This window comes from Periplaneta americana, chromosome 11 (genome assembly GCF_040183065.1).
Source record: "Periplaneta americana isolate PAMFEO1 chromosome 11, P.americana_PAMFEO1_priV1, whole genome shotgun sequence".
Lineage (NCBI taxonomy): Eukaryota > Metazoa > Arthropoda > Insecta > Blattodea > Blattidae > Periplaneta > Periplaneta americana.
In genome coordinates, this window is record NC_091127.1 from 53,221,794 (window position 1) to 53,248,203 (window position 26,410).

The window sequence follows — 26,410 nt, forward strand, 5'->3', positions numbered from 1 at the left end:
AAGTTTTATGTACCGGTAATATTCTTATTAAATTTAGTATTCCCAAGAAACTAGTTCGATTATTTAAAATATGTCTCAGTGAAACTTACAGCAGATTCCGTATAGGCCAGTTTCTATCTGATGCTTTTCAAATTCACTACGGGCTAAAGCAAGGAGATACACTATCACTTTTACTTTTTAACTTTGCTCTGGAATATGACATTAGGAAGTTCAGGATAACAGAGTGGGTCTGGAATTGAACGGGTTACATCAGCTGCTTGTTTATGCGAATGACGTGAATATGTTATGAGAAAATCTACAAACTATTAGGGGAAAATACGAGAATTTGACTTGAAGCAAGTAGTGAGAAAGATTAATATTTTGAAGCAACAGACACTCTAGAGAAAATTAAACGCAGAATAAATGTGGGAAATGCCTGCTTATTAATCAGTTGAAAATATTTTCTCATCTAGTCTGCTTTCAAAAAAAAAAAAAAAGAAAAAAAAAACTCAAAGTTAGAATAATTTATAGAACAATTATATTACCGCAACCGGTAATATAACTGTTCTATAAATTATTCTAACTTTGAGTTTTCTGCATGGCTGTGAAACTTGACTCTCACTCTGAGAGAGGAACAGAGATTAAGGGTGTTCGAGAATAAGGTGCTTAGGAAAATATTTGGAACTAAGAGGATGGAGAACGTAGAACTGCACGCATTGTATTCTTCACCTAACATAATTGCGAACATTAAATCGAGACGTTTGAGATGTACAGGGCATGTAGCACATATGGGTGAATCCAGAAATGCATATAAAGTGTGAAGACCTGAGGGAAAAAGACCTTTGAGGAGGCCGAGACGTAGATGGGAGGATAATATAAAATGGATTTGAGGGAGGTAGGATATGACGGTAGGGACTGGATTAATCTTGTTCAGGATAGGAACCGATGGCAGGCTTATGTGAGGGCGGCAATGAACGTCAGGGTTCTTTAAAAGCCATTTGTAAGCAAGCTCTTCCCTAGGCTCGAAAGTGAAGGTTGAAAACGCCTGAAGCACGAGGTGAAGGAAGAGAGATTGTATTGCTTTCAACTGCAAAACTTAATTGTTTTATCTCCTTGATATATATACGTATGGATACCTGTCACAACATGTTATATTATGAAGTTGTACAGTCCCGGATGCAACACTTACAACAAGACTGTCTTGTTAAGGAAATGCATTCAGTATGTTGTTGTTACATAACACTTAGTACTCAGCCATTTAATGTGGTTTCCGTAGTCTTTCAATTACCTCAACAGCACGTTAATAGTATCAGCTACTACAGGCGCGCGAAGTCTACTCAGACGATTGCCTACACATCCGTAGCTACACTCAGCCATGGGTTCGATTCTTTGCTTGGACTCATTGCCTAGTTGGGTTTTGCTGAGACTTTCCTCAACTGTACGACGGCGAATGTCAGGTAATCTTATGGCGAATCCTCGACCTCATCTCGTCAAACACTATCTAGCTATCACCTAGTTCATCAACACTAAATAACCTAGTAGTCGTTCAAAAACTGACTAAAAACAGTAGCAGCACTTGCGTAGTCTAAAGCCTCTTAATATAGCTTTTGAGCTATTATTTAAATTTTCTGTAAGATCATATGGCTATTAAAAACAGTGATTTACAAGCTTTCACAAATTTAATTGCATATTTATATAATATTACCAAACTTGGTACACATACAAGGGGCAGTCAATAAGTCTGCGGATTGCCCTGAATGTAGGCAACATACAAGAAACGGAGAAGTTATCTGTAGAACCATGGAAACATCTGTAATCTATACTAAATGCATCATTTGAAAGGCAGAGAAGAAGAGAGCCATAAGGTGTATATGGAAAGATTCAAGGAAAAATTCCAATAGGTCCTTGACATGTTTACACAAAATCACGTGCAAAAGCTTAGTTCTTAAAGACAATCTGACGCTGTTCGATAGACTGACTCAACAGACATGGAAGCAAAGATCTTCAATGACATGCGCATGTACGTTTAACGGTACAATAAATACAAGTGCAGTTCGGAAGTACTGTAGACCTATAATGATTGCACCTTGTAATTATTTAAAAAGCACTAGAAAAACTGTAGTCAGAATAATGTAGAGATAGATAATGTTGTACAACTTGGTTTAAGGGTGAGCTGAAACTTTAGTAAAATTAAAAACATTGGACAAAGTTTTTTGGGTATTTCTTTTACATTTGATGACATATTATTCACGGTTCCGGGGCCGGGAAAAAGCGCACGAATGCTCTACCGACTGAGCTACCCCAGGAACCATACATGACATCGTCACAATTCTTCTCTTTATATCCACACAACTCAAATGGGCTGACAAGACACGTTAACAGAAAGCCACAGTTTGTCACACAGAACTGCGTGCACTCAAAGTTGGGTTTCTGGCGTCTTGTCAGTCATTTGAGTTGTGTGGATATAAATGAAAGAATTGTAACGGTGCCGTGTATGGTTCCTCGGGTAGCTCAGTTAGTAGAGCATTCGTGCGCTAAGCGAAGGGCCCGGGATCGAGACCCGGCCCCGGAACAATTTTTCCCTTGAAAAGGGGAAATATTGTCACTCAAGTATAATAATCTAACCATGGAAATAGATTATGAAGGTTAAGATAATGATTAAGTTTTCACGAAATCAGTCTTTGATTCTTAACGCATTCAAATAAAAGTAGGTACAGGTTCCCTACATGTTATATCCGGGTGATCAGTATTTGCAGTTATTTCCCTCACTCTTACAAGGAATTACGATGGAAAATCGCGCATCTTAATCATACATTGCTGTGTGTAGTTTCTGAAATGATCTATTTGTATTCGTTATTATTTTTCCTGCCTTTGTAATACAATGTTTTGTGATAGCAATATTGTCCCGTACGATGTCGGTGATAGACCTAACATTGGCCTTCATATGCGCAGCGTCACAGTTAGAACGAATAAGCGGAACTATCTGCCTCTTTAGCTCAGTGGCAGAGCACTGGTCTTGTAAACCAGGGGTCGTGAGTTCAAACCTCACAGGAGGCATACATTTTAAACTCTAAAGTTTGAATAGTTTCATGTTAAGATTAAGAAATTTAATATTATATTTAGCCTCCCGTGTTCATTCAATTTATAAATATACATAACCAATTAACGTTTTCACATGAATTGAACGCCATTACATTATGAACTCCGTTTTTAAAATAAACACGCCTCGTGTCAGTGATTTCTTACTTACTTACTTACTTACTTACTTACCTATTGGCTTTTAAGGAACCCGGAGGTTCATTGCCGCCCTCACATAAGCCCGCCATTGATCCCTATCCTGAGCAAGATTAATCCAGTCTCTACCATCATATCCCACCACCCTCAAATCCATTTTAATATTATCTTCCCATCTACGTCTCGACCTCCCCAAAGGTCTTTTTCCCGCCGGCCTCCCAACTAGCACTCTATATGCATTTCTGGATTCGCCCATACGTGCTACATGCCCTGCCCATCTCAAGCGTCTGGACTTAATGTTCCTAATTATGTCCGGTGAAGAATACAATGCGTGTTGTGTAACTTTCTCCATTCTCCTGTAACTTCATCCCTCTTAGCCCCAAATATTTTCCTAAGAACCTTATTCTCAAACACCCTTAATCTCTGTTCCTCTCTCAAAGTGAGAGTCCAAGTTTCACAACCATATAGAACAACCGGTAATAAAATAATCAGTTGTCAATTCAACAAGCTCTTAATGTCTCTTTGTTAGAACAAGAAGTCACCCTAATATTTTTGTCTTCAAAAAGAAAATAATAATATTTGAAATTATTGCCTATTCATAAATAGACTTTTTATAACCTTTGCAACAGATTTTTTTTTATTATTTCATAGGCCAAATGGCACGTGACTGATGAAGAGAAATTGCGTATTATTAAGTGACGACTTCCATTCAATAAAAGTACGGGTAAAGTAAATAAATAAATAAATAAGTAAATAAATAAGCAACCAAGTAAATACATACATAAATAAGCAACCAAGTAAATAAATAAATACGCAACCAACTAAGTAAATAAATAAATAAGCAATCAAATAAATAAATAAATAAATAAAAGATGTGCGTATAAACACTATAGAGTAGCCTACACGGCTGTCAGTATTAAATGCATGCTTTATTAATAGGCTTAGGCCTATATTAACATATTTTTTTCACACCCACTGCTGTACACACAAATTCCACAATTTGGGACATCTGGCCGAAATCTACGGCTGACCAATAGGATCCAGAATACAAAGCAGAGGTTATTACCTTGTTTTTGAGGAAGTAAATGGATTTTACCGTGGTATTGTTGGCTGCTATTGACTGCGGCTTGTAAGTCGCTGCTGAATCGCATTATACGAGTATGTCTGCGTAAACTCTCTGCTCAATCAAAGTTATTTTGCCGATAGGTGGCAGACAGTGCGCACCGCAATTAACATTACAATAGCCACCTAGCGGCTACTCGCACATAAGAATTGGTTGAGGAGGCAGTGTAAGCAGCATAGGATGCGATCCAGCAAGCGATGCTTGAGAAGAAAGTGAAAAATATACATACTAGGTTCAAAAAGTTCCCGGAATTTGCTAGCATCATAGAAACAACGTACCTTAAACACTATTCTACAGCATTCCCTTCAAAATAGTTGCCTTCCGCAACAACACACTTTTGCCAACGCGTGTAGAGTTCCTGGAAGCAGGCCTGGAAGCCATTTTGTGAAACCCGTCTTAGTGCTCTCGTCGCGTTTGCGATAACCTCTTCAGCATTGAATCTCCGTCCTTTAAGATGACTTTTCAGACGGGGAAACAGAAAGTAATCAGGTGGTGAGAGATCAGGAGAGTATGGTGGGTGATCCAAAGCAGTTATGTTGTGCCTGGCAAGAAAATTCTTTACAATAATTGCGCGATGAGCAGGTGCATTGTCATGCATAAGGAACCAGTTGTTTTCTACCCACTTTTCTGGACGTTTCCTTCTCACTGCGTCCCAGAGGCGACGGAGGGTTTCTACGTACAATTCTTTCGTTACAGTACGACCTTCTGGAATGAACTCATGGTGCATGAGACCCTGAGAGTCGAAGAAAACTTCCAACATAACTTTGCTTTAAGTGTGCTTAAATGCGACAGGCTCATGTCAGTAGATTTACTGGCATGTGAAAGAACTCCTGCGGGACAAAATTCCGGCACATCCGGCGATGCTGATATAACCTCTGCAGTTGCGAGCGTCGTTAAATAAAACATAACATTTAAAATAACTTTGCCTTTGGAAGTGTCCCTAGGAAATTTTTGCTTCCGAGGAGATGTTTTCGATTTCCACTCAGATGACTGTCGTTTAGCGACTGGGTCGTACAAGTAGCACCAGTTTCATTTTGTTTAAGAAATCACCATCTTCATCACCCATACTGATCATGTCCCCAGCAAAACACAGAACTTGATGTTTGCACTTTGCTCTGTGGACATAATTACAAAATGCGACGAACAAACAAAACACTATGATAAACAATTGCCTACAACTCAAAACCAATAATTGCCATTATCAGCAAACTTTAAGGAAATGACATCATGAATGTTACCAACAAAACAAATGTATAATATCCCTTGTTATATATTAATACGAAAAATGGTAGTAAAATTCCGGGAACTTTTTGAACCTAGTAGTATTTCGTTCAACAGTCGCATAGCAACAGAAAAAAAAATACTCAAAAGTCAACGATTCTTTCATCAATTCTGATATTAAATCATGTAAAATGAAGAAATATATTTTTATTATAAAATATTATATGCAATTTGTGAGTTAAGTAGAATTTACTAGTCTCGGACTACTTAACTGCCACCCTCTCTGTCGTTTGGGCGCAAACTCGTCCTCGACTAGTGAAAACTACTTACTTCGCTTAATACATAAATAACTATTTTCTCAAACCGGGATACATTTTCAGTGGCCTAATCAATGGTTAAGGCACGTTCCAGGCTTAGGGGCGAGAGATATTTTTAAATAATTTCACTTCAATGTTACTTTTGTAATTAATTTAACTTAAAACTACAGGTTTCATACACAGAGGTAACAAATTTTAAGTGAACTACAGACAGTAGTTGTGATCTCTTTTACTACAGAAACAGATTACAACGAATCACAGTAACAGAGGAAACTCGTAAGTGAACCAGAAGCTGAGTCCGGAGTCTTCTGTGCACTCAAGTCGAAATCATGAACACTACACATTAAAAATAAAAAAAAAAATGAATAAAAAGCAGATTGTTCGGGATTAACTACAGTTTTAAATGGCATCATTCTGTTGATGTCAACGAAATAATCAATTCTTGTTCAATGAGATCTGTATTCTTCTTTCCGTTTGTTTACCACCTCTTCGTTCACAGAATGAAATGTTCAGCATACGAACTAAATTGCACAAACTATGGAGTCACGAGAAATTTAAACTGTATACTTATATTTAACCGACACTAAATGACAAACTGACCTTAACAGCAGAACCAGACCTTTAAAACCGAGACGCATGGTGAGACTATACATAAAGTATTCATTCTTAATTTTTACTGATGTAACTTGAATCCAAACTTTTGTCATGACAGAGAGATATCGTCTCGGACTAACATTCGAGAGGTCCGGTTTCAAATCCTGAGGCCGGCCAATCTGAGTGTGGTTTTTTTCGCAGGTTTCCCCACTCGCAAAGGCGAATGTCGGATTGGAATTTACTTTCAATCTACCTCTAGCGTTCTGTCCATTATCTATACAGGGCGGAAGTGAAATAGCCTTGCAGATTTCCAGAGCGAATAGGTTATGTTACATGTAACAAAAAACTGTAATATCATATTGGTAGAAAGTTCATAGTTTTTTCAAAGAAAAAAAAAAGTTTTTTTTTTCTACATGTTTAACAATCTCTTATCGGGTAACTATTGCGAATAGGATCGTGATTTTTGTCCATATCGATAGGAAATACTAATAAATAATAATTTATCCCTCTGGCGTTTTTCAATAGCGTGCATGGTTTTCGTGTAAATTTAATTTTAAAAAGCCCTAAATTCAAGTCATTGCACGAAACGAACGAGTGGCAACGTTTCGGCAGAATGCAGCTTACGTACGGAGACTCGGCGAGTTCGTTGACCTCTTACAGCTGTATCACGAGTGTATTAGCGACGATGTTGCCGGACTGCTGAAACTTCAGACTTAATTTTATAATTAACCGTGCATTTAATCACAAAACGTAATATAAGTTTTTCTGTTCATTTACGTGTATCCTATCGTTCCTTTCAAGCTGCAAGATTATTTCACTTCCACCCTGTATATGTATTCGTGTTGTCTTTAGGAGGTGATTCCTGCGTCGAACTGATCCCTCACCAGAAAAGCCCCTCCATTGCCCATGCCTCGTGTGTGATCCAAAAGAATTATCCCTCCTCTACGGTCACTAGCTTGTAAAACCTAGACGTTCACCGCTGTGGAGTAGCGGTTAGCATGCCTAACCGTGAAACGAACGGGCCCGGGTTCAAATCCTGGTTGGGACAAGTTACCTGGTTGATGGTTTTTTTTTCGGGGGTTTCCCCCAACATAATAAGAGCAAATGCTGGATAACTTTCGTCTTTGGACTCTGGACTCATTTCTCTGGCATTATTACTTCCATCACATTCAGACGCTATATAACCATAGCAGTTGAAAAAACGCAGTAAAATAACCAATTTAAAAAAGACCTAGAAATGAGGTTAAACGTATAAAGAAAGGAACTGCTGTTATGATATTTTATCCTCCATCTGGTTACTAATTAAGTAATTACCAGCACTTGAGCGTTTAGATTCAATGAAAACATTAAAATTAAAATACAGTGTATAGAATTAGAAGCTTAAAACTTTCAATAACATTAAAAATCACACAGCTTACTCTGACTTATGTTTCATTTCACTTCTTTCCTAATTTATTTTTCACCTTTCCTATTACAACATTAAAATTCGAAGAGAATATTTTTAAAATGGAAAAATACTTTTCATCTCAAATCCTTACATTTGCCTGTGTACATAATGCTATTAATAAGCAATATCGTCATTACGAGACTAATGATAGGAGCCCGTGGGACCATACCCCGGTTCCTAGTCGACTTCTGTAAATCTTTTGGCCTGCATGAAGATATTTTAAGAGATCTAACAATTGCAACACTCAAAGGATCAATAGCTATTTTCAAGCATCATACATATGGACCATGACTTTAATTCGCATCTTCTTGACGTTACTTCGTATATTATTATGTGTTACAATCTATTTCAAATTGTTATTTTTCACTGTAACAACAATGTTTCATTAAGCCTCAAGGCATTTACTCTCTATTTATTGTATAATGGTACACTTTGTCAATGGCAACCTGTAATGGTTACAAGAGGAAATAAATAAAATATTTATAAGTTTTAATATTTTAAATATGATTGTAAAGATTACGAATACAGGGGGAAAAAAGTTCCAGTATTGCTGATTGAGTTATAACTTGAGTAAATGTACGATTAGCGAAAATTTGAAAAATTACACACTTTCAGAAGATAAGGAAAAAGTAAAAATTCCGACCAATACTCATTGCAGTGCGTATTTATATGAGGGATAAATTTAATTTTATTCAGCAAACGATGAATCAGCAAGCAATTGACTTTGACAGCTTTTGATTTTATTAACGTGACTGCATAACCGCGTGATAAAATAAAGCAATAAGATAAATTCCTTACGTAATTAGTATAATAAATTATCTTACGTAACTGGGGCCTGGAAGTTTCATTTTACAATAATATGTCAGCAGCACGACAAATTGTAAGCTAAATTATGACACTGAAGTAAAATGTTTGGATTTCACAAATATGAACAGGAAATCCATGTGGTTGATAGAAGATGAAATTGGCAATGAAACAATAGACAAACAAGGAATACTGATCAGATGGATGAAATATGTAGAACAGCTATATGATACAGAGAATCATCCATATAACTTAGTTATACAGGGACATCATTTTATTTTTACTTGCATTTTTATTGTACCTGCATTTCTGAATGTACTTCACTCCCACCCCTTCACTAATGTCCTTGCTCCCGTCAGACACACAAACTTACGGCCGCTGTTGCATTCGAAGTCTTCAAGCAGTGAAGTAAACACTGCAGTGTATAGTGTGTTTCATAAATATGGTTGCGTTTTCTATAGAAGAAAGAACCTATATTAATAATATCGTACTAAAAAATTATATTCAAGAAACGATAAATTCAATTTCAGAGAATATGCTCCAAAATGTTTTAATAATATGCGTAAAGAATTGAAGCCTGCATTGTAATGAACGGCAACCATTTTCAGCAAATTGTTTAAACATTCAGATTAGCTTATTTTGAATTGAGGTGGCTGGAAGCAAAGGAATGCTAGTGACATTTGTAATAACATGAGTTAAGTGCATCCAGTGTAAGCAAAAGTATCTAAAATTTTAGTGGCAAAGGGATATTTTAATCGCATCACACATTAAAATTTAAATAAACATTTCACCGATTTTACGAAAGCTTAAATATGTAAACCCCATTTTCTCAAAAGTAACTTAAGTGCACTTACAGCCCTTTACTTATGACCCCCTCAATTTAAATGCACTCTCTATATTTTATGTTAACACCAATAATTAATATGCTAAATAAAGTGGACATTACATAACGAACATAGCCGCCTGAAAAGTTGAGTTTTTGAAAAAAAAAAATGTTACTACTCTACCGTATTTTGATAATTCCGTAAAAGTGATCATCAAACTAAAAATCGTAATATCGTATTTCCCTACAACATAAATGGATACACTACTCCTATACCTAGTAAAATGATTTGTTTACATATTGCACTAGCAACACCAAACTCCTGTAATGGAAGGGGGCAACAGTATTTCCGAGTATAGCCAGGTTAATGTTAAAAATGTTGGTAAAAATAAAGTGATGTTCCTGTAGAAAGGGGCAGGTATTTATGGAGATTAATTCTATCATTTGTGTTTTTTAATACTGGTGACGACGGAGACTGTTGGAGATTGATTTGTACTCTTGGCGGAGATTAATGGAAATTTTGGAAAATACAATTTTATTATTTTGGAATTGGAGTATTAACTCAGTATGAATATTACTTTCCAAATAATTAACATTAAATGTTCGTTGGATTCTGGTAAAGGTGCGGTATGGCCAATAAACAATATTTGTTGGATTGAAACTGTATTTAACACATTCATTAAAAACGAAAAAAAAAAAAACTTGCAAGCCTAAAATTAACACTTTCAAATTATTAGTGAAATGTTGAATTCTCCGTCTTTTGAGTTAACTAACGTAACACCTGGAATACCATGTAATGTAGGCTACTTGGATATATAACAAATTCCAGTGAAAAAAAATCCGAAAAAACTCAGAATATGCAATTCGCTATAAAACAACGCAATAGTAATAATTCGCGAATATGTTTATATTTCGCTGTTAGAACTCTATTTCGCGATTCTTCGCGATTGTTTTATCCGCATATTATTAATCAGAATCACTTAATTCGTACAGATTAGCAAAAAGTCTATTGCACATCTATTATGTCGTGATTTTCGCGATCTCCATAAATACCCGACTCTGGTTATAGAAGATAAAACAGCCGTATCAGAAGACTAAAAACGATTTTCTATTCTAAGGGAAGAAGCTGAGCTAGCGCTTAGGAAAATGAAGAATGGGAAAGCAACAGGAGTTGAAGGAATTCCGATTGAATTGGTGAAATGCTTGGGTGAAGACAAGAAGGAAATTCTATCATTATGCAACGAAATATATGAGAAAGTCGAATGGCAACGGAGACAGTGTTGCTGATAAATACCGAAGAAAAATAATTCCAATAAAGACCTATAATGAGGTCAGGCTATAACCACAGACTAGTATATACAGTCACGAAGCTCAATACGTAGTAAATATGCATCCATAGATAGTTGCTAACCATTAGGATCGCTAATATCGCCTCATTATAGACAATGCGAAATAGTACCAGCACAGTCCATTGTTTCTAGCACCCTCACAACTCAAGCTTCGTGACAGTATATACTAGATTGTGCTATAACCCTAATATCGCACTCGGGAAAGATTCTCCTGTGAATGCTCAATCGACGTCTAGTAAATTAAAAGTTTATATTCTAAGATATAAGGAGAGTTGAAAGAAGAGCTGTTTGGCTTCAGGAAGGGAAAAGGTACGATAGATGCAACTGGACTGCTGCGAACAATCGGCGAAAGAAGTGTGTGTAGTATTGTGGACCTGGAAAAGGCATTTGACAGAGTGAATTGGAATAAACTAATAGGTATCCTGAAGAAAACTGGTGTACATTGGAATGCATATAAGGATTGAAATTATACCGAAAGTAGCACATAGTAGATTTTGGAGGCGCAGCGACGACATAGGCTATATCTCTCGCGTATTATCGAGACATCCTCTATCCGGTATCAAGCCTCAGATGCCAATTGGTGAAATTCATGTTACATGTTCAGTTTTATTGTGCGTTAAACACGTTTAAGACAACTCAACAGCTCCCCGATTGTGAAATAATAACACACTGATAAGTGAAATGTAACTTATGGTAAAAATCCAGTGACTAATCCGGAATTCCTAATACCATGGTTATGAAGTGTGTTCAGTGAGGAATGACAGGACGTGCATAATGAGGCGCGACGTGAATTTGTTGCATAAAGTCGACGAAAAAGTCCGTGAGGACAGACGGTTCACAATTTTCTGTTCCCACAATTTCCTGAAATTTTAGGGACTACTCTATGAAACTGTAACAAATCATTGGAGAAATCGGCCGTCGTTTCTACGGTAAACTTGTTTAGCGGGGAAAATGTTTATAAAGAACTTTAAAATAAATACGAGTGCATATTATCTGCGTCACATGAGATGTTCAAAGTGTCCTCCTGCTTCAATACATTTTTTACACCTCCGAATATTATTCTATAGCCTACTAATCTGTTCTTGCGAAATGTTCGAAAAGACTTGTAGATATTTTCTTCGAATTTTTTGTATAGGCTACTGTTAACTTAAAATTATAAAACTCGCTGCAATATGCGATATACCATTCTCAAACAATCAGAAAAAATGTAAGTTAGCTTACACTACACTGCGCAAGAATGAGTAATACCCTCAGTGTTTTCAAACAATTACAAAAAGACAGAATAGCCTGCTCTACGTTACGTACGAAAGAGTGATACCTTCAGTGTTATCAAAAAATTATTAAAAAACACAAGACCCTACAGTACAATACGCACGAATGAATAATCCCTTCAGTAGCTCACACTAGATTGAGGTGAACTGCACACATGCAACGCCCGATAATTGCATTGAACTTTGGCTCGTACGATAAACACAATGTGGGAGGCAACGTTTCTGTACGATCCGCGCGTCACATACGGACTCAGTAGTAGGCCTATAATTATCCTGTCGCTTTCACTTAAAAATGTATGTCTGAAATTCTCATATATTTATTAGTTATTTACAGAGAACACGATAAAAGAATTACGACAGTCCGTTGTGAACAGCCGCTACTTCACTTCTCGTTTACAGAACTTAATTTACTTAAATCTGTATCAAAGAAACGTATTTCGAAATTTTCGCTTCTAAGCAGGTTGACTTCTCATCACTACAGCTAGGGATTTTACGTGCTGCACCTTAATTTTTTTTAGTATTAAAATGCCCAAATTGACTTCTTTTGCAAAGAAAACATAAAATAAACACTCATAACTGTGCTTTGGTTGTACCTTTTAACATTTTTCCTCCCTTTCTGTGGCTCCTCTGCCGCATTTTATTTCTATAAAAATTGAACAAGGAAAACCGAATATGTGCAGCTTGACAAGTGCTTCTAACTACTGTTAAATACACCATTTAGGCACCTTAATCTACTATTCTACTGTTAATTTTTTTTAAATAAATGGACAAATCTACAGCTTTCTGAACGTTTTTTATTAGAATTTACTGTTTTTAGTGTGGTATCACATTACTTTCGCTTCACTGCAGTCTTGTTTGGCAAAAGCTTTCAAATTAGTTTGCGCCTCAAATTAACTCCCGTTAGGCAAAATGTCCACACATTAGTTTGTGCCTCAAATGAACTCCCGTTAGGCAAAATGTCCACAAATTAGTTTGCGCCTAAAATGAACTCCCGTTAGGCAAAATGTCCACAAATTAGTTTGCGCCTCAAATGTACTCCCGTTAGGCAAAATGTCCACAAATTAGTTTGCGCCTCAAATGAACTCCCGTTAGACAAAATGTTCACAAATTAGTTTGCACCTCAAATGAACTCCCATTAGGCAAAATGTCCACAAATTAATTTTCGCTTCATCGCACCAACGTTAGACGGAAGCTATTGAATAGGAAGAAAAGAATTCGAGCTTTCTCTTTCACTGGCGAAAGATGAATTCTTTTCCTCTCCTTGTCAATATCATCTGCTATATTGGCTGAACCATCTTGATTGAAGATGCCTGTGTAAACAGCAAAAAGAAATGGACCGACATCACATTAAAATTTGTCCTGCTTTAACTGGTGTCAATTAGTGGGAACGATATTGTTGGGAAGCAAGAAACAAGATGGGATATTAATCCAAGCCTACTTTCTGTACTCGTTATTTGTTATTTACTGTACGAGTGAAGTTTTGAAATAAATATTGGCTGAACCCCAACTGTAGGTCAGTCAGTTGACGTTTTCACCAAAAAGGATGAAACTTATGCTTATTCAAGGAATTTTGTGTCCTTATATGACGTAATGTAAATGGTTTTGGTACAGATTGTAATGAATATTTGCATTTAAAATTTGCACCTTTTCCAACTAAATTAAGACACCTTTTTGTTCAAAATTTTGCACCTAAAATTTGTAGCTCTAATCATCACTTACTTTCAGGGGTAGGACAAGTTCTATGTAGGTTTGTAATAAATATCAATGCAATCGAATGCAAAGTAAATATGAAAGCATTCTGAATTTTATAGGGATGTATAACAAATTGTATTTACTTTCAACCTTTCAACTCAAATATGGAGATATCTTACCTGTCCATAAATATCATTGTATTATTATATCTTGAAAAATGAGATTATACAGCACTGACCTGGAGTAGGTATCACCATCTTCCAGCGGACATCTCCTCTTTGCTGTGTTGGGAATAGTTCCTCCAGTTCATCGTTGTTCTGAAACAATACGCTATATTTTAGGGGGTGGAAGGCATACAAGTAGTAATACTGGATGTACCTGTGCGTAGACTATGACCTTTTGTAAGCAACTGATAAATTCGTAATTTGAAATACGTAGTTTTAACCTGTGAAAATGAGAAGGGCTTGGAATTAGGCAATTTAAAAATTAGGTGATAAAGATTTTTTTTTAACATAACCTGCCTTCGAAGTTCGCTAATCCTAATCGGATTACGTTTCAAAATCGTCAACATTTCTGAATTTATTCGTAACTTCAAAACAACACTGGACCACAGGAAGCTAGCATCGAACGCTTTGATTGACTTGCCGATAACAGAGTTCGAACTTACCAGGCTCGAGAAAGAGGAAACAGCGCCGAACGTTTTCGAAGAATTAACGAACAACGAGAATGCATTTAGTATGCAGTAATAGTACAGGGACAAATCGGCTATTCATTCATTCAATAGTATATTAGCTTAGCATTCCATTATGATTCAAATATTTGGTTATGCTCATTTTAAATGTGTTCAAATTAGTGTTGTTGATCGATCAAAATATTTAATCGATTGACTGTTTGAATTTGATCGATTTGAAAAAATGTTTTTATATACTGTAATACACACTATTGTTAAATTTAACTTGTGTTCGGTGATAAGCATAAATATTAAATGTTGCATATCTGTATAGATATATTGTATCGTTATATTACAAAACAACTATTTTAATTACTTACTAACATATTTATTAGAGGCTTATAATTTATTGTGTCAATTTCTCCTGGAATTTTTTAGACAAACATAAATAACAAAAAGTATAAAGACTCACCTAGTTAATACTGCTTCATCCATGATTTTAAATATGTGAGTGCATTCACATGCTCCGAATTAAGTGCCGGTCTACGTTAAGTAACAATGTTTCCTGCATCACTAAACACGAAAAAACTTTTTTTCTGTCAAGCACTTCTCCACGATAGTTCAATTTAAATCCAAACGTTTCACCGAATTTACCTCTCAAATTCTCATATGACATAATGGAGTTTACACTTTTCACAGACCACAGAAAACTGATTTCTTTTTCTTTATCAAACTAAACACACAACTGTCATATACAAACTCAGTACAGAAACTGCAAAAGTACAGCGGTCAAAACAGAAGACTGGCCCCTATTGTAATAGAATTACCACATTTTAGAAAGAGAAGAAGATAGTTACGCTCTCACTTGCACACAGTGTAGACTTTGTAAGGGATGAGGGGAACGAATCCCAGAAAGGGATGTATTTCATATGCTAAGAAGATGAGCTGACAACAAGGTGGAAGTTTTCTTGGAAAACTATATAACTTAATAAGGGTTTCGCATTGTGTTTCAACTTTCAATAGAGATAGACTAGGTCACTGTCCTCATATTTCCATCTTTGTGCTTTTACGTAAGCAATTTCCGAGAGAGGAATGTTGTCGGAATTTTTAGAATTTGTATTAACAAAATAATAATTAATATCAACTACAATCGATTAATTTTAATCGACTCGATTATTCGATTAAGTATTTTGATCGATTAATGTTACAACAGAAATTGATCGATTTTTATTTTATTTTATTGGGTTATTTTACGACGCTGTATCAACATGTAGGTTATTTAGCGTCTGAATGATATGAAGGTGATAATGCCGGTGAAATGAGTCCGGGGTCCAGCACCGAAAGTTACCCAGCATTTGCTCGTATTGTGTTGAGGGAAAACCCCGGAAAAAACCTCAACCAGGTAACTTGCCCCGACCGGGATTCGAACCCGGGCCACCTGGTTTCGCAGCCAGACGCGCTGACCGTTACTCCACAGGTGTGGACAAATTGATCGATTAATCGATTAAATGCCACAACACTAGTTCAAATAGGTGGCCGACCCGGGTGGCGCAAGCCGCAGAGGCACGGAATGACTCTACGGCTTGGTCCGAAGGGTTGTGGGTTCGAGTCCCGCCTCGGGCATGGGTGTTGCGTTAGTGTTAGTTAGTAAACAGAAAACTGAAAACCTGAAAAACAGAAATATTTTTCGGAAAATGGCCTCTGGCCGGATGTAGAAATTAAAAAAAAAATTAATAGGTAAAATGAATAAACTATGCAATAAATGCAATGCAAAAAAATTGGGCAATGAGCCAAAACAGGTTATGTTGCGTTGTTGGAAAAATTGTTCCTCCTAAGGTGCAAGAGCCTCCGCAACCACTTAACTTACTTATAGGAGTAGATCCGTGATCAACACACTTTTTAAATAATATAAGACAGTACAACACCTTATTTCAAGTGACATTGTTTGGTGCAAAAGAAATACATGTATAGTCGATGACTCAGGAGACGATGAGTGCGGAGTGAGGAGAAAGGGTGGATAATAGATAATGTTGCAACAACACGTGTAATACTTGTACTACTAGTAAGCGGAAACATTATTTCCGCATGCTAGTAGTACAAGTGTTTCACTACTGTCGTAACATAACATTATCTATTAATCACCCTTTCTCCTTACTCCGCGCTCGTCTTCTCCTGAGTCACCGACTGTAGTCAATTTTATGCGAATATTTAACTTTCAAACAGAGGCTTATCACACAGTCTAGTATATACAGTCGCGAAGCTCAATACGTAGTAAATATGCAAACATTAGGTAGTTGCTCACCACTAGGATCGCTAATATAGCCTCATTACAGACAATGCAAAATAGTACCGTCACAGTCCTGTCTATTGTTTCTAGCACCCTCAAAACTCAAGCTTCGTGACTGTATATAGTAGACTGTGCTTATCATTTAATTCACATTCACATTTCACATTTATTCACAATTTATAATTGAAATGGTACATGTGAATAGATACCCGAAATGAGCATATGCTCGTGCTCGGGTACAGTCCAGTAAAGTCTACATCAATTTTACAGATATCACTAATAATGTTAATGATAGAAATAACAATAATAATAATAATAATAATAATAATAATAATAATAATAGTAATAACCGTGACGGAGATAATACAAAGATAGTAATACAAATTAATAATAATAATAATAATAATAATAATAATAATAAAACAAAATATTGACAATAATACAATAAATACTAAGACTGATAAAATAAAATATAAAACCACTTAGCGAGAGTTAACACAACTTAAATAAGCATATAATAACCAGAAAAAAAACGAAACTCGAAAATCAACAAAAAAGTTCGTCGTATCGCAGACGACAGCAACCGCCGTATTGACATTGTGTTATGCATTATTGGTAGGAGGGGGGAGCCGAAAGTCTACATTCTGACGTTCTCTTCGAATCTTTTCATACAATCATGGGAAGTTAATGCTGAAAAACAAAATGTCTACGAGTCAAACTGTTCATTATTACCAGGATAAATACAAATAATACTGAAATATATTAATCAAGTTTAAGTTATAGATCTCCCCTTTTGTGCAAGAGGTATCATATCAAAATATTGTATGAATGGCGGGGAAAATATAAATTTCAAGAACTCTCTAGTGACAGAGATGAGATAGTGACAAGTACAGTCAAGTGTATCTATGGCGATGCTAAGAAATCATTTATTGGAAATATACACTGTTATTAATTAAGAAAATGATCTATTTATATTTATTACTATGTTTTATCTTATAGGTTACATGCATCAGATAAATACAATAAATATTAGTAACATATAATGCTAGTAACACTTAAAATAATAATACATTTAACAAATATCATACATACATTTTCACTTTAGTTTTAAACTTAAGAATGTGTAAATTGCTTAGGTCTGGATTAATTGGAAGTCTTCTTCCAGCTGAAAGTAACAACCCTCAGTTCTTGCAAGTATATTTTGTTTCAGACGCTGACCAATTGACTGTTAGGTCTAATATACTGTAGTACCAAGCTTAAAAGTAGAATTGATTGAACAACTCCAGAAAGCATTGCTTGAAAGTAACAGTTAAATCCATAGTTTTAAATAGAACTCTGAAAATAATTCAGGAGCAAACGATCTAAAATATAGGTATAGTAAGTTATTGTTTACTAAGTAATTACAAAGCTGTATTTGAAAATATAATAGATTTAAGGGAGGTGATGGGTGAAATTTATATTTTATACAATTTTTAAGGTAGAGACTTCATATTTTGTAGGCATACGCTTCATCCCATTGCTGAAACTATTCTTGCATACAAATTTCATTATGATCATACGAATGGTTTTTGAGTAATTCAAATTTAAAAATAATAATTGGCATATTTTCAAAATCTATCTTCTGTTACAAAATTTAAGTTTCATGCATCACTCTTTTTTTTATAGCATTTAAGATATGGTTAGAAAAGAAACGTATCCAGAATTTTATTTTTAAATCTCTAAATAGGAGAGAAAATTGATAGCCTATATATGCAACTTCAAAATTTAAATTTTTAGTGTCCACTAAATATGTGTTATTTCTTAATTTCGAAAGTATTCAGTTTATCAAGAAAGTGATACCGGTACTCTGTTTTGTTAACCACAGTATATAGAAAATGCAGTAAAAATTGCTAGAGCCTTTACACTTTGAACCTAACGAAATGTGTTGGAAAAAAAAGAGTGAGAAAACAGCTTGTAAAATTTGTATGGAATTAAAGTTCAAGGGTGCGGCCATTTATGCAGTATATTGCGTAATTTTTATACTTTAAAGCGCCGCAGAGCATTGAAACTTTAACAGTTTATAAATAAGAGATTATTGATTCATTTTTCACAAGACGAAAATGCGATTTTTGACTGAAAATGACCAAAATTTCACCCGTTTCCCCCCTTAAGTCAAGAAATATTTATTTCTAACAAGTGCAGCGAAGCCAAGGGCATGGCTAGTCTTCAATAATAATAATAATAATAATAATAATAATAATAATAATAATAATAATAATAATAATAATAATGATAATAATAATAATAATTTTTTATCCGTGGCGCTACAGCCCGTGAAGGGCCTAGACCGACCAGTCGGCTGCTGGCCTCACGCCCACATGCCGAAGCAGAGGTGGACGATCATCCAACCAGAATGGAGGTAACGTGTGGTTAGCACGATGATCACCCCAGCCGTTATAGCTGGTATTCGCTATCTATCGTAGCTCCCCAAGTGCATCACGATGCTGGGTGGGCACCGGTACCATACACTGGCCGAAATTTCATGAGGAAATTTCTTCCCCCACGAGGAATCGAACCAGCGCGCATTCCGTAACGCGAGTTCTAGGCGGGATGCCTTAGACCGCGACGCCACGGTGCGGGACAATAATAATAATAATAATAATAATAATAATAATAATAATAATAATAATAATAATAATAATAATAATATTTTTTCGAGTGAACTGACTGGCACATTGTGCAATAATTTAGAAGAATTCGTGGTGCGCATAATATTGTCAGCATGGCAAGAACTTCTCTGTGTCAGTTCAAAAGACAAACAACTCGAAATTTAAAGTTTTGAGAATACTGCATTTTAACGTTTCATATTTCTGTAAAAAAAAAATGCAATTAACATCACTCTAATTGAAACTTAGGTATTATACAGAGTGGCGCAGGTAAAAGTAGCCCGTGTAAGTATAGATAAATACAGAAGAAAAATACAAAAGCGAAGTGCTGAAAAGGACTCACCTTTCATAGAGGATGTTGGAAGTGGCTCTCTGCAGCATTAATACACACCTGTGCACGTCTAATTATGTTCAGGTACACTTCCACAGATACATTTTTCAAAGATCCCGTAGCGCGCCACTTTTTAACCAAACCACAGTCTAGTATAGACAGTCACGAAGTTTGAGTTTATGAGAGTACTAGAAACAATAGACTGTGCAGGTACTATTTCACATTGTCTGTAATGAAGCGATAGTAGCGATCCTAGTGGTTAGCAACTATCTGTGGATGTATATTTAGTACGTATTGAGCTTCGTGACTGTATATATTAGACTGTGACCAAACCCTATATTGCTCTCTTTGCTGGTTGTCTTCTATCCGGAAACTTGTCCCTGAAAATTTCGTGTGTTTCCTTAATCGAACCTGTGTGACCTGTTCTCACATATGCTTCCACAATTTCCTCTCTTTCTTGTATCGAGTACTGGTATGTCATTTTGCAGAATGCGAACAGATAAGTGTAATTCGACCAAAGACGTTGTAGTTCGACTGACGACTGATGAAATACTGACAGGAAGAATGCCAACAATCGATTGTTGCATAAAATTGTTCATTATTATAGCTACTTACTCATTTCGTTATTTTATGGTAAATACGATAATGGAATTTCAAGCAGTCAAAATATCGCATTCACATTCAAACGGGAGACGGGCTACTTTTTTCTGTGCAACTCTGTATATAAAAATATCATTAATAAAATTTGAATTAATTGCTATGATCCTTGGATTTTTAACAGCAACACGAAACTTTAAAATGCAGTTTTCTCGAAACTCTCAATTTTGAGTTGTTTCCCTTTAGAACTGATACGTGGAAATATTTGGGCAAGTTCGGACATAGTCGGTTATGAGAAGACATTTGGGGGGGGGGAATACATGTCAACAGATGTCCAATTTAGATTGCACAAAATGATAGCAAAACCACTGCAGAGTCTAATTAGTCATGTTTGGTTCTGAAACATACTATGCCTAAATCTAAGAAAGAATTATGAGAAAAAGACTCGACGCTCAAGAAATGCGATTTCTCATACCACGTGGCGTGACACGCAGAGATAAAACTATTCCAACAAAAAGATTAGAGAAGACTTGAGAACAAGTAATGCAGCAGACTGTAGTAAATATCAGTTAAAATATCACAATCATGTTCAAGAAATGAGTACACTAGGATAGGCCTACTTGTGGCTTTCCAAGCAAGCATATCATTAAAGATAAAAAAAAAGTACGAGGTATGTATGGAATGACCCGAAAAACGATGGTTATAGGCCATTTTTCAATCTCAGAACGGACCCTGGAGGCCTAAACCTTAGCAGGCATAAGAATATTCTTTGAGTAGCCTGCACTCAGCCTATCTGAGCCATCTGAGCTATCGAAGCCTGTTTCATGCTTAGTTTTGAATCGCTGCAGTAGGATCGCTAGAGTATCTCGAAAGTGGTAACATGGAGGGTTTGGGTGGCAGATTGGGAACTCGTAAAGTCAATTTAACTAAAAACATCTTTGACTTACTAACCTGAATGAGTAGGTTGTTTTCAATTATTGATCTATCAACTTCTAGAAGAACACTACTCTTGTTTGAAGACATGTTAACGAAACAACCATATACAACACTACTAAAACAACTGATCTACTGCATCACTTTTGTTTGTTTCAGCAGTTGATACTTCGGCCAGCAGAGCGCAGCAATATAGTATCCATGGGAAATGGCGAGCGAAAGGTTGGATGCATTCTGCAACTCAACATTTTGGGTGAGTTATCTCTTGTTATGTATATAGATTTATTATTTGTTGGATGGTAACTTATTCAGAAGTAATTTCGAATTATTCAAATGTGTATTATAAGTAACGATTAATAATGATGGAAGGTATACTACTGCCTTCATGTCAAAGAGGTAATGTTACATGACCCAAATCATTCACCACATGTGACAGTTCAAACAGTGTGCATATTTTCCAAACTGCGGTTGGTAAAATGTAAGCTTGTAACAGGAGTTTTGGGTTATTTAGCTATCTTTTATTTCAACCTACTTCAGGGTCATTTTATGCTCAGGTCACTTTCATGCATACAAATATTCGACATTTCGAAACAAAAGGTCGTTACTAAATAGACCAAGCTATGGTCTAACTGTGAAATTATCTTCACACTGATGTGTAGGATTTTCAGCTTATTGGTTCATATATGACAATATGAGACTCCTTAAAAATGTAAAGTTCGATCATTACTGTAGTTATTAAATGTAAGTTATTAATCTACCAAGTTTTCACACTTTTTAAAAGTGTAAAAATAATATACCTGACTCCCTGCTTATCTCAGAATAGCACGTACAGAAAACGGCTTTATTTCTTGTCACGGCTTTATTACATGCAACATACGTTCATAGATTACATTTTCTGAAAAAAAAAAAATGTCTCATTTTGATTATTTTCCGAGTTCTGTTCTCTACAACTGTGAGAATATGTTCAGACATTTTATCAGAAAAAATTAAACAAACATATAAAATATTGATAAAAACATTAGGATGTCCGTGAACGGCTGTGCAACCAGCACAAGTATAGAAGTACCTACTAATATATTTTCTCAGTCGAAAGTATTGATTCCATTACCTTAAAACTTCCTCTTTCCCCATCCTACAAATGCATCTTAAGAGGGAGGGACATGGGCAGAACTTGCGGTAATGGTGCAGTTACTGGATAAATTTCAGAACACTGTTACCTTCCTTTCCCTCTTACTCCAAAATTACAACCTTGTGCACACAAAATAAATTATTGGCAGTGAAAAGTACCTTTTCGTAAGCATGATGATGCGCATTCGACAAACAGATATATCTGTTATTTTTAGTATTTTAAGATAATTGTACAATGGTGTTTTAGAAAATCTTTTTGGGGAGTATGTTTTAAGATTTATAAATGTCCAATTATCCGGACTAATTAGAGATCGGGCCGATTCGGATATGCAGAAATCCGGATAATTGGATATAGCTTAGGAATAATTAAGACTTGTCTAATAAAATAAAAACCCAATTTTCATTGATAAAAACTAAGCAAACAAAGGTAATTATGTATGTATTGTATTATTAAAATTGTACGTTAAAGTAAATGTGCCCAAGTAGGGCACGTGAAGATTGATGACTCGCGCTCTTTCTCACGATTTACCGCACAGTATTAATTTTTGTATTTTCCTCCAAATCGATCTGGATAATTGGAGTTCTACTGTACTGGTAAAGGTTCGAGATTTGCTCTGACAGCAGTTTTCATCTAGAGACTGTAGGCTAATCATAATGTCTAATAAAATTAGGTAAATTTTTACAATAGCATTACCAAAGAAAGGTGGATAGCGAGGAACTCCCACCAAAGACATTACAGGATAGCGTGGGAGAGAGGGGTTTGGGTGGGGCAGTGAATTCTTAGACAAAAGTGAGTATATGCAAAGCATACTAAAAGCTTAAACTAACCTAACCTGTCCCTGATTCAACCTTACGATAACTCGCCTTTTCTCTGTGATTACTAAGAAAACCCACAGAAATGAGATGTATATGCCCTTCCCTGTTGCCTACACCTTCCACCTAGACAGAGCGATCCTACCTGCCTGCACCTCTCTGCTGACCTCCACTTTCACAGCAACTTTCCACCTTTATTTCAGTGCAAAATTGATGACAGCACTCAATTTGTCTTTCATTTACGATATATATGACTCGATTAGTAGCCAGGGACATAATTACTAGGGAACGGATTATTGGGTGCTAAAAAAGAGAGTTTAGGACATTATAAAATCCAATTTTGGACTTTATATAAAATTAACAATTAATCATTTTAATTTTGGTAAATATTCTATTTTAGGTGGAATTTTGTTTCTGGGTTTGTACAAAGAACTGGTGTTGACAATAGTGCTACTGAAGACTCGTATTCTATTAGTGAAAGAGAATTATAGGTGATTGGTCAGTTTCATTTCGCATAACGAGGGTGCATTGACGCGAAGACTAATTTGTAAGTTCTCGTCTAACCTGAGCAACCTACCATCACTTCTATACTAGAATGGGCTTTTCCATATGAACTTTGGTTTCATGAAATTAGATAAAATCTTCTTCCCTCCCCTTCTAAGACCAATATGGAACGAACTTGCCCCAGCAGTATTTGTAAGAGAATTGTTTACTTTTTAAATAGGCCTAGCACTTTTGTAGTTTTTTTTTTTTGGGAGGGGGTGACATTTTTTTTCATTTTAGTACCGGTGTTTTTATTAAATAAATATACGAAAAATACTGAAAAAGCGCTTTTCAGGCACAAATATATTTATAGGACTTTATAGTTCATTTAGGCATTTTAGGTCATAGCCTAATTATAGAATGTTAATAATATTGAATCCTGTGTACATGAAACATAGAGATATTTGAATTAGCCTGCTTAATCTAGGACGTAGCAAACAAAATAGATACGAAACTAGGAATCCATTCCCTAGAAATTACTTTTATACCTTAATGTGGTAACGCAATTGTAAAGATATTCGAAAATTATTAGTCTCGGTCCATTGCTTCAGTACTGCTTAATATTAATTTTTATTTTCATACGCGAGAGTATTGATATTGGCTCAAGAACTATTTATTTATTTGTTTATTTATTTACTTGCAGAATTCCAGCCAAACATGGTACACTGACAAACCAGAATTATCAATATGTTTTCAAAATACTATTTTAGTATGGATACCATGTTTGTTCCTCTGGGTCTTCTCCCCTTTGGAGACATACTACATCCTCCATAGCAAGACAAGAAATATTCCTTGGAACTGGCTGAATATAACAAAACTTGTGAGTGTAAAATATAATTTTATGTCTAATATATTGCAGTGGAATTACCTACTCATGAGAGCATTAAGTTAGTGAAATAAAATTAACTCTTAATTTGATAAGGTACATTCTATTATGTGTGAATTGGTATGTTTTAAAATAATGCTTGATTTTTTCCTCCCCCTATATGGATGAGAGGCCCGAAAGCTAGCACTTCAGCCTGAGGCATATTATGCTTCATCACTCTTGTTCTGTGAATGATATTTGTCGATGGATATTTGTGATCTTATACATATACATCACGCTGCACTGTGAATTTAAGCTAGGCTATGGCGTTGAAGATAATGACATGGAAATAAATGATGGTGAAATGAGTCTGAGGTCCAATGCCCAAAGTTAACCAGCAGTTCTGCTTCAGTTGGTTGAAGGAAAACCTCTGGGAAATACCCCAACCAGATCACTTGCCGCAGTCATAATTTGTAACTCATTTCACATTCAGACCTGCTAAACATTACTCCATAACAGTGGACAGAGTTTGGTTACTTGTATGTGTGTGCGTGCGCGTGCACACGTTCTTTTATGTGACCGTAATGGATGAAGATATTTTCTTTTGTGAAATACGTTGTTCTTGAGACATTGAGACACGTTTGTGTGATTGATTTGAAACTCGAAGTTCCATTAATGATCTCTGATTTTTTTGTGTGCGTGCGTACGTGCTTGTGTGTGTCTGTCTGCCTCTCTGTATGAGAGAGAGAGTGTGTGTGTGCGTGTGTGTAGGTGGGAGGGTGGGTGAGTGTGTGTGGGGGGGAGGGTAGGAAGGTGGATGTGGGGAGGGTGTGGGTGTGTGTTTGTGGGTTGGTTAGAGGGTGGGTGGCAGGGTGTGTGTGTGTGGGTGGGAGGGGTGTGTGTGTGTGTGTGTGCGTGTGTGCGTGCGCGTGCGCGCGCGCGCGGGGGGGGTTGGTGAGAGGGTGGGTGGCAGGGTGTGTGGGTGGGTGTGTGTGTGTGTGCGCGTGTGCGTGTGGGGGGTGAGAGGGTGTTTATGTGGGAGGTGGGTAGGTGTGTGGAGGGGGTAGGAGGTTTTGAGTCTGTGTGTGTGTGTGTGTGTGTGTGTGTGTGTGTGTGTGTGTGGGAGTGGGTGGGAGGGTGTGGGGAAGGTGGGTGGGAGGGTGTGAGTGTGTGTGGAGGTGTCAGAGTGTGAGTGTGCGGGTGGGTGGGTGTGGGTGTGTGTGTGGATGATTGGGAGGGAGGGTGTGTGTGGGGGTGGGTAGGTGTGGGTGTGTGTGGGGGTGGGAGTGTGTGTGTGTAGGTGAGTGTGGGGGTGGGTTGGAGGGTGTTGGTGTGTGTAGGGGTTGGGAGGGTGTATGGGGCGGAGTGGGAGAGTGTGTGTTTGTGAGGGTAGGTGGGTGGGTGGTAGGGTGTGTGTGTGAGAGGGTGGGTGATGGGGGTGTGTGTGTTTGGGAGGGTGAGCGGGAGGGTGTGGGTGTTGGGGAGGTGGTTGGTGTGTGTGGGGGGAGGTGGGAAGGTGTAGGTGAGTGTGGGTGTGTGGGTGTGGGGGTGGGTGGGGAAGGGTGTGGGGGTAGATGGGGGAGGGTGTGGGGGTGGGTGAGGAGGGTGGGTGGTAGGGTGTGTGTTTGGGGAGGGTGGGTGGTAGGGTGTGTGTTTGGGGAGGGTGGGATGGTATGGGTGGTTGGGTGTGTGTGTGTGGGTATGTGGGTGTGGGGAATGGGTGGGAGGTTTTGTGTGTGTGAGAGGGTGGGTGGATGTGTGTATGAGAGGGTGGGTGTGTGTTTAATTGAAATATTGCATTTCC

General features: G+C 36.8%; 2 protein-coding genes and 1 non-coding gene across 14 annotated transcripts in view; 2 read left to right on the forward strand and 1 right to left on the reverse strand.

Annotated features, from left to right (window-relative positions):
• Positions 1-21,487, reverse strand: part of LOC138709004 (PIH1 domain-containing protein 1-like) — a 181,248-nt gene extending 159,761 nt beyond the window's left edge. Inside the window, exons 1-2 of the mRNA XM_069839448.1 lie at positions 21,336-21,487; positions 14,093-14,171 (exon numbers count right to left, since the gene is read on the reverse strand). Coding sequence (XP_069695549.1) covers positions 14,093-14,171; positions 21,336-21,407 — 151 coding nt within the window. The 5' untranslated portion in view covers positions 21,408-21,487. The remainder of the gene's footprint in view (positions 1-14,092; positions 14,172-21,335) is intronic.
• Positions 1-26,410, forward strand: part of MRP (Multidrug-Resistance like Protein 1) — a 246,098-nt gene that overhangs the window by 92,347 nt on the left and 127,341 nt on the right. For 9 of the 12 annotated variants that reach the window (XM_069839445.1, XM_069839446.1, XM_069839447.1 and 6 more), the window contains exons 2-3: positions 21,477-21,570; positions 24,445-24,621. In XM_069839445.1, the coding sequence (XP_069695546.1) occupies positions 21,526-21,570; positions 24,445-24,621 (222 nt within the window). In that variant the 5' untranslated portion in view covers positions 21,477-21,525. Of the gene's footprint in view, positions 1-21,234; positions 21,344-21,476; positions 21,571-24,444; positions 24,622-26,410 lie in introns of those variants that run through there. The other 3 variants (XM_069839439.1, XM_069839438.1, XM_069839437.1) reach the window with 3 other exon arrangements.
• On the forward strand, positions 2,965-3,036 carry TRNAT-UGU (transfer RNA threonine (anticodon UGU)). Its single transcript has one exon. It is a non-coding gene; the product is annotated as a tRNA-Thr (tRNA).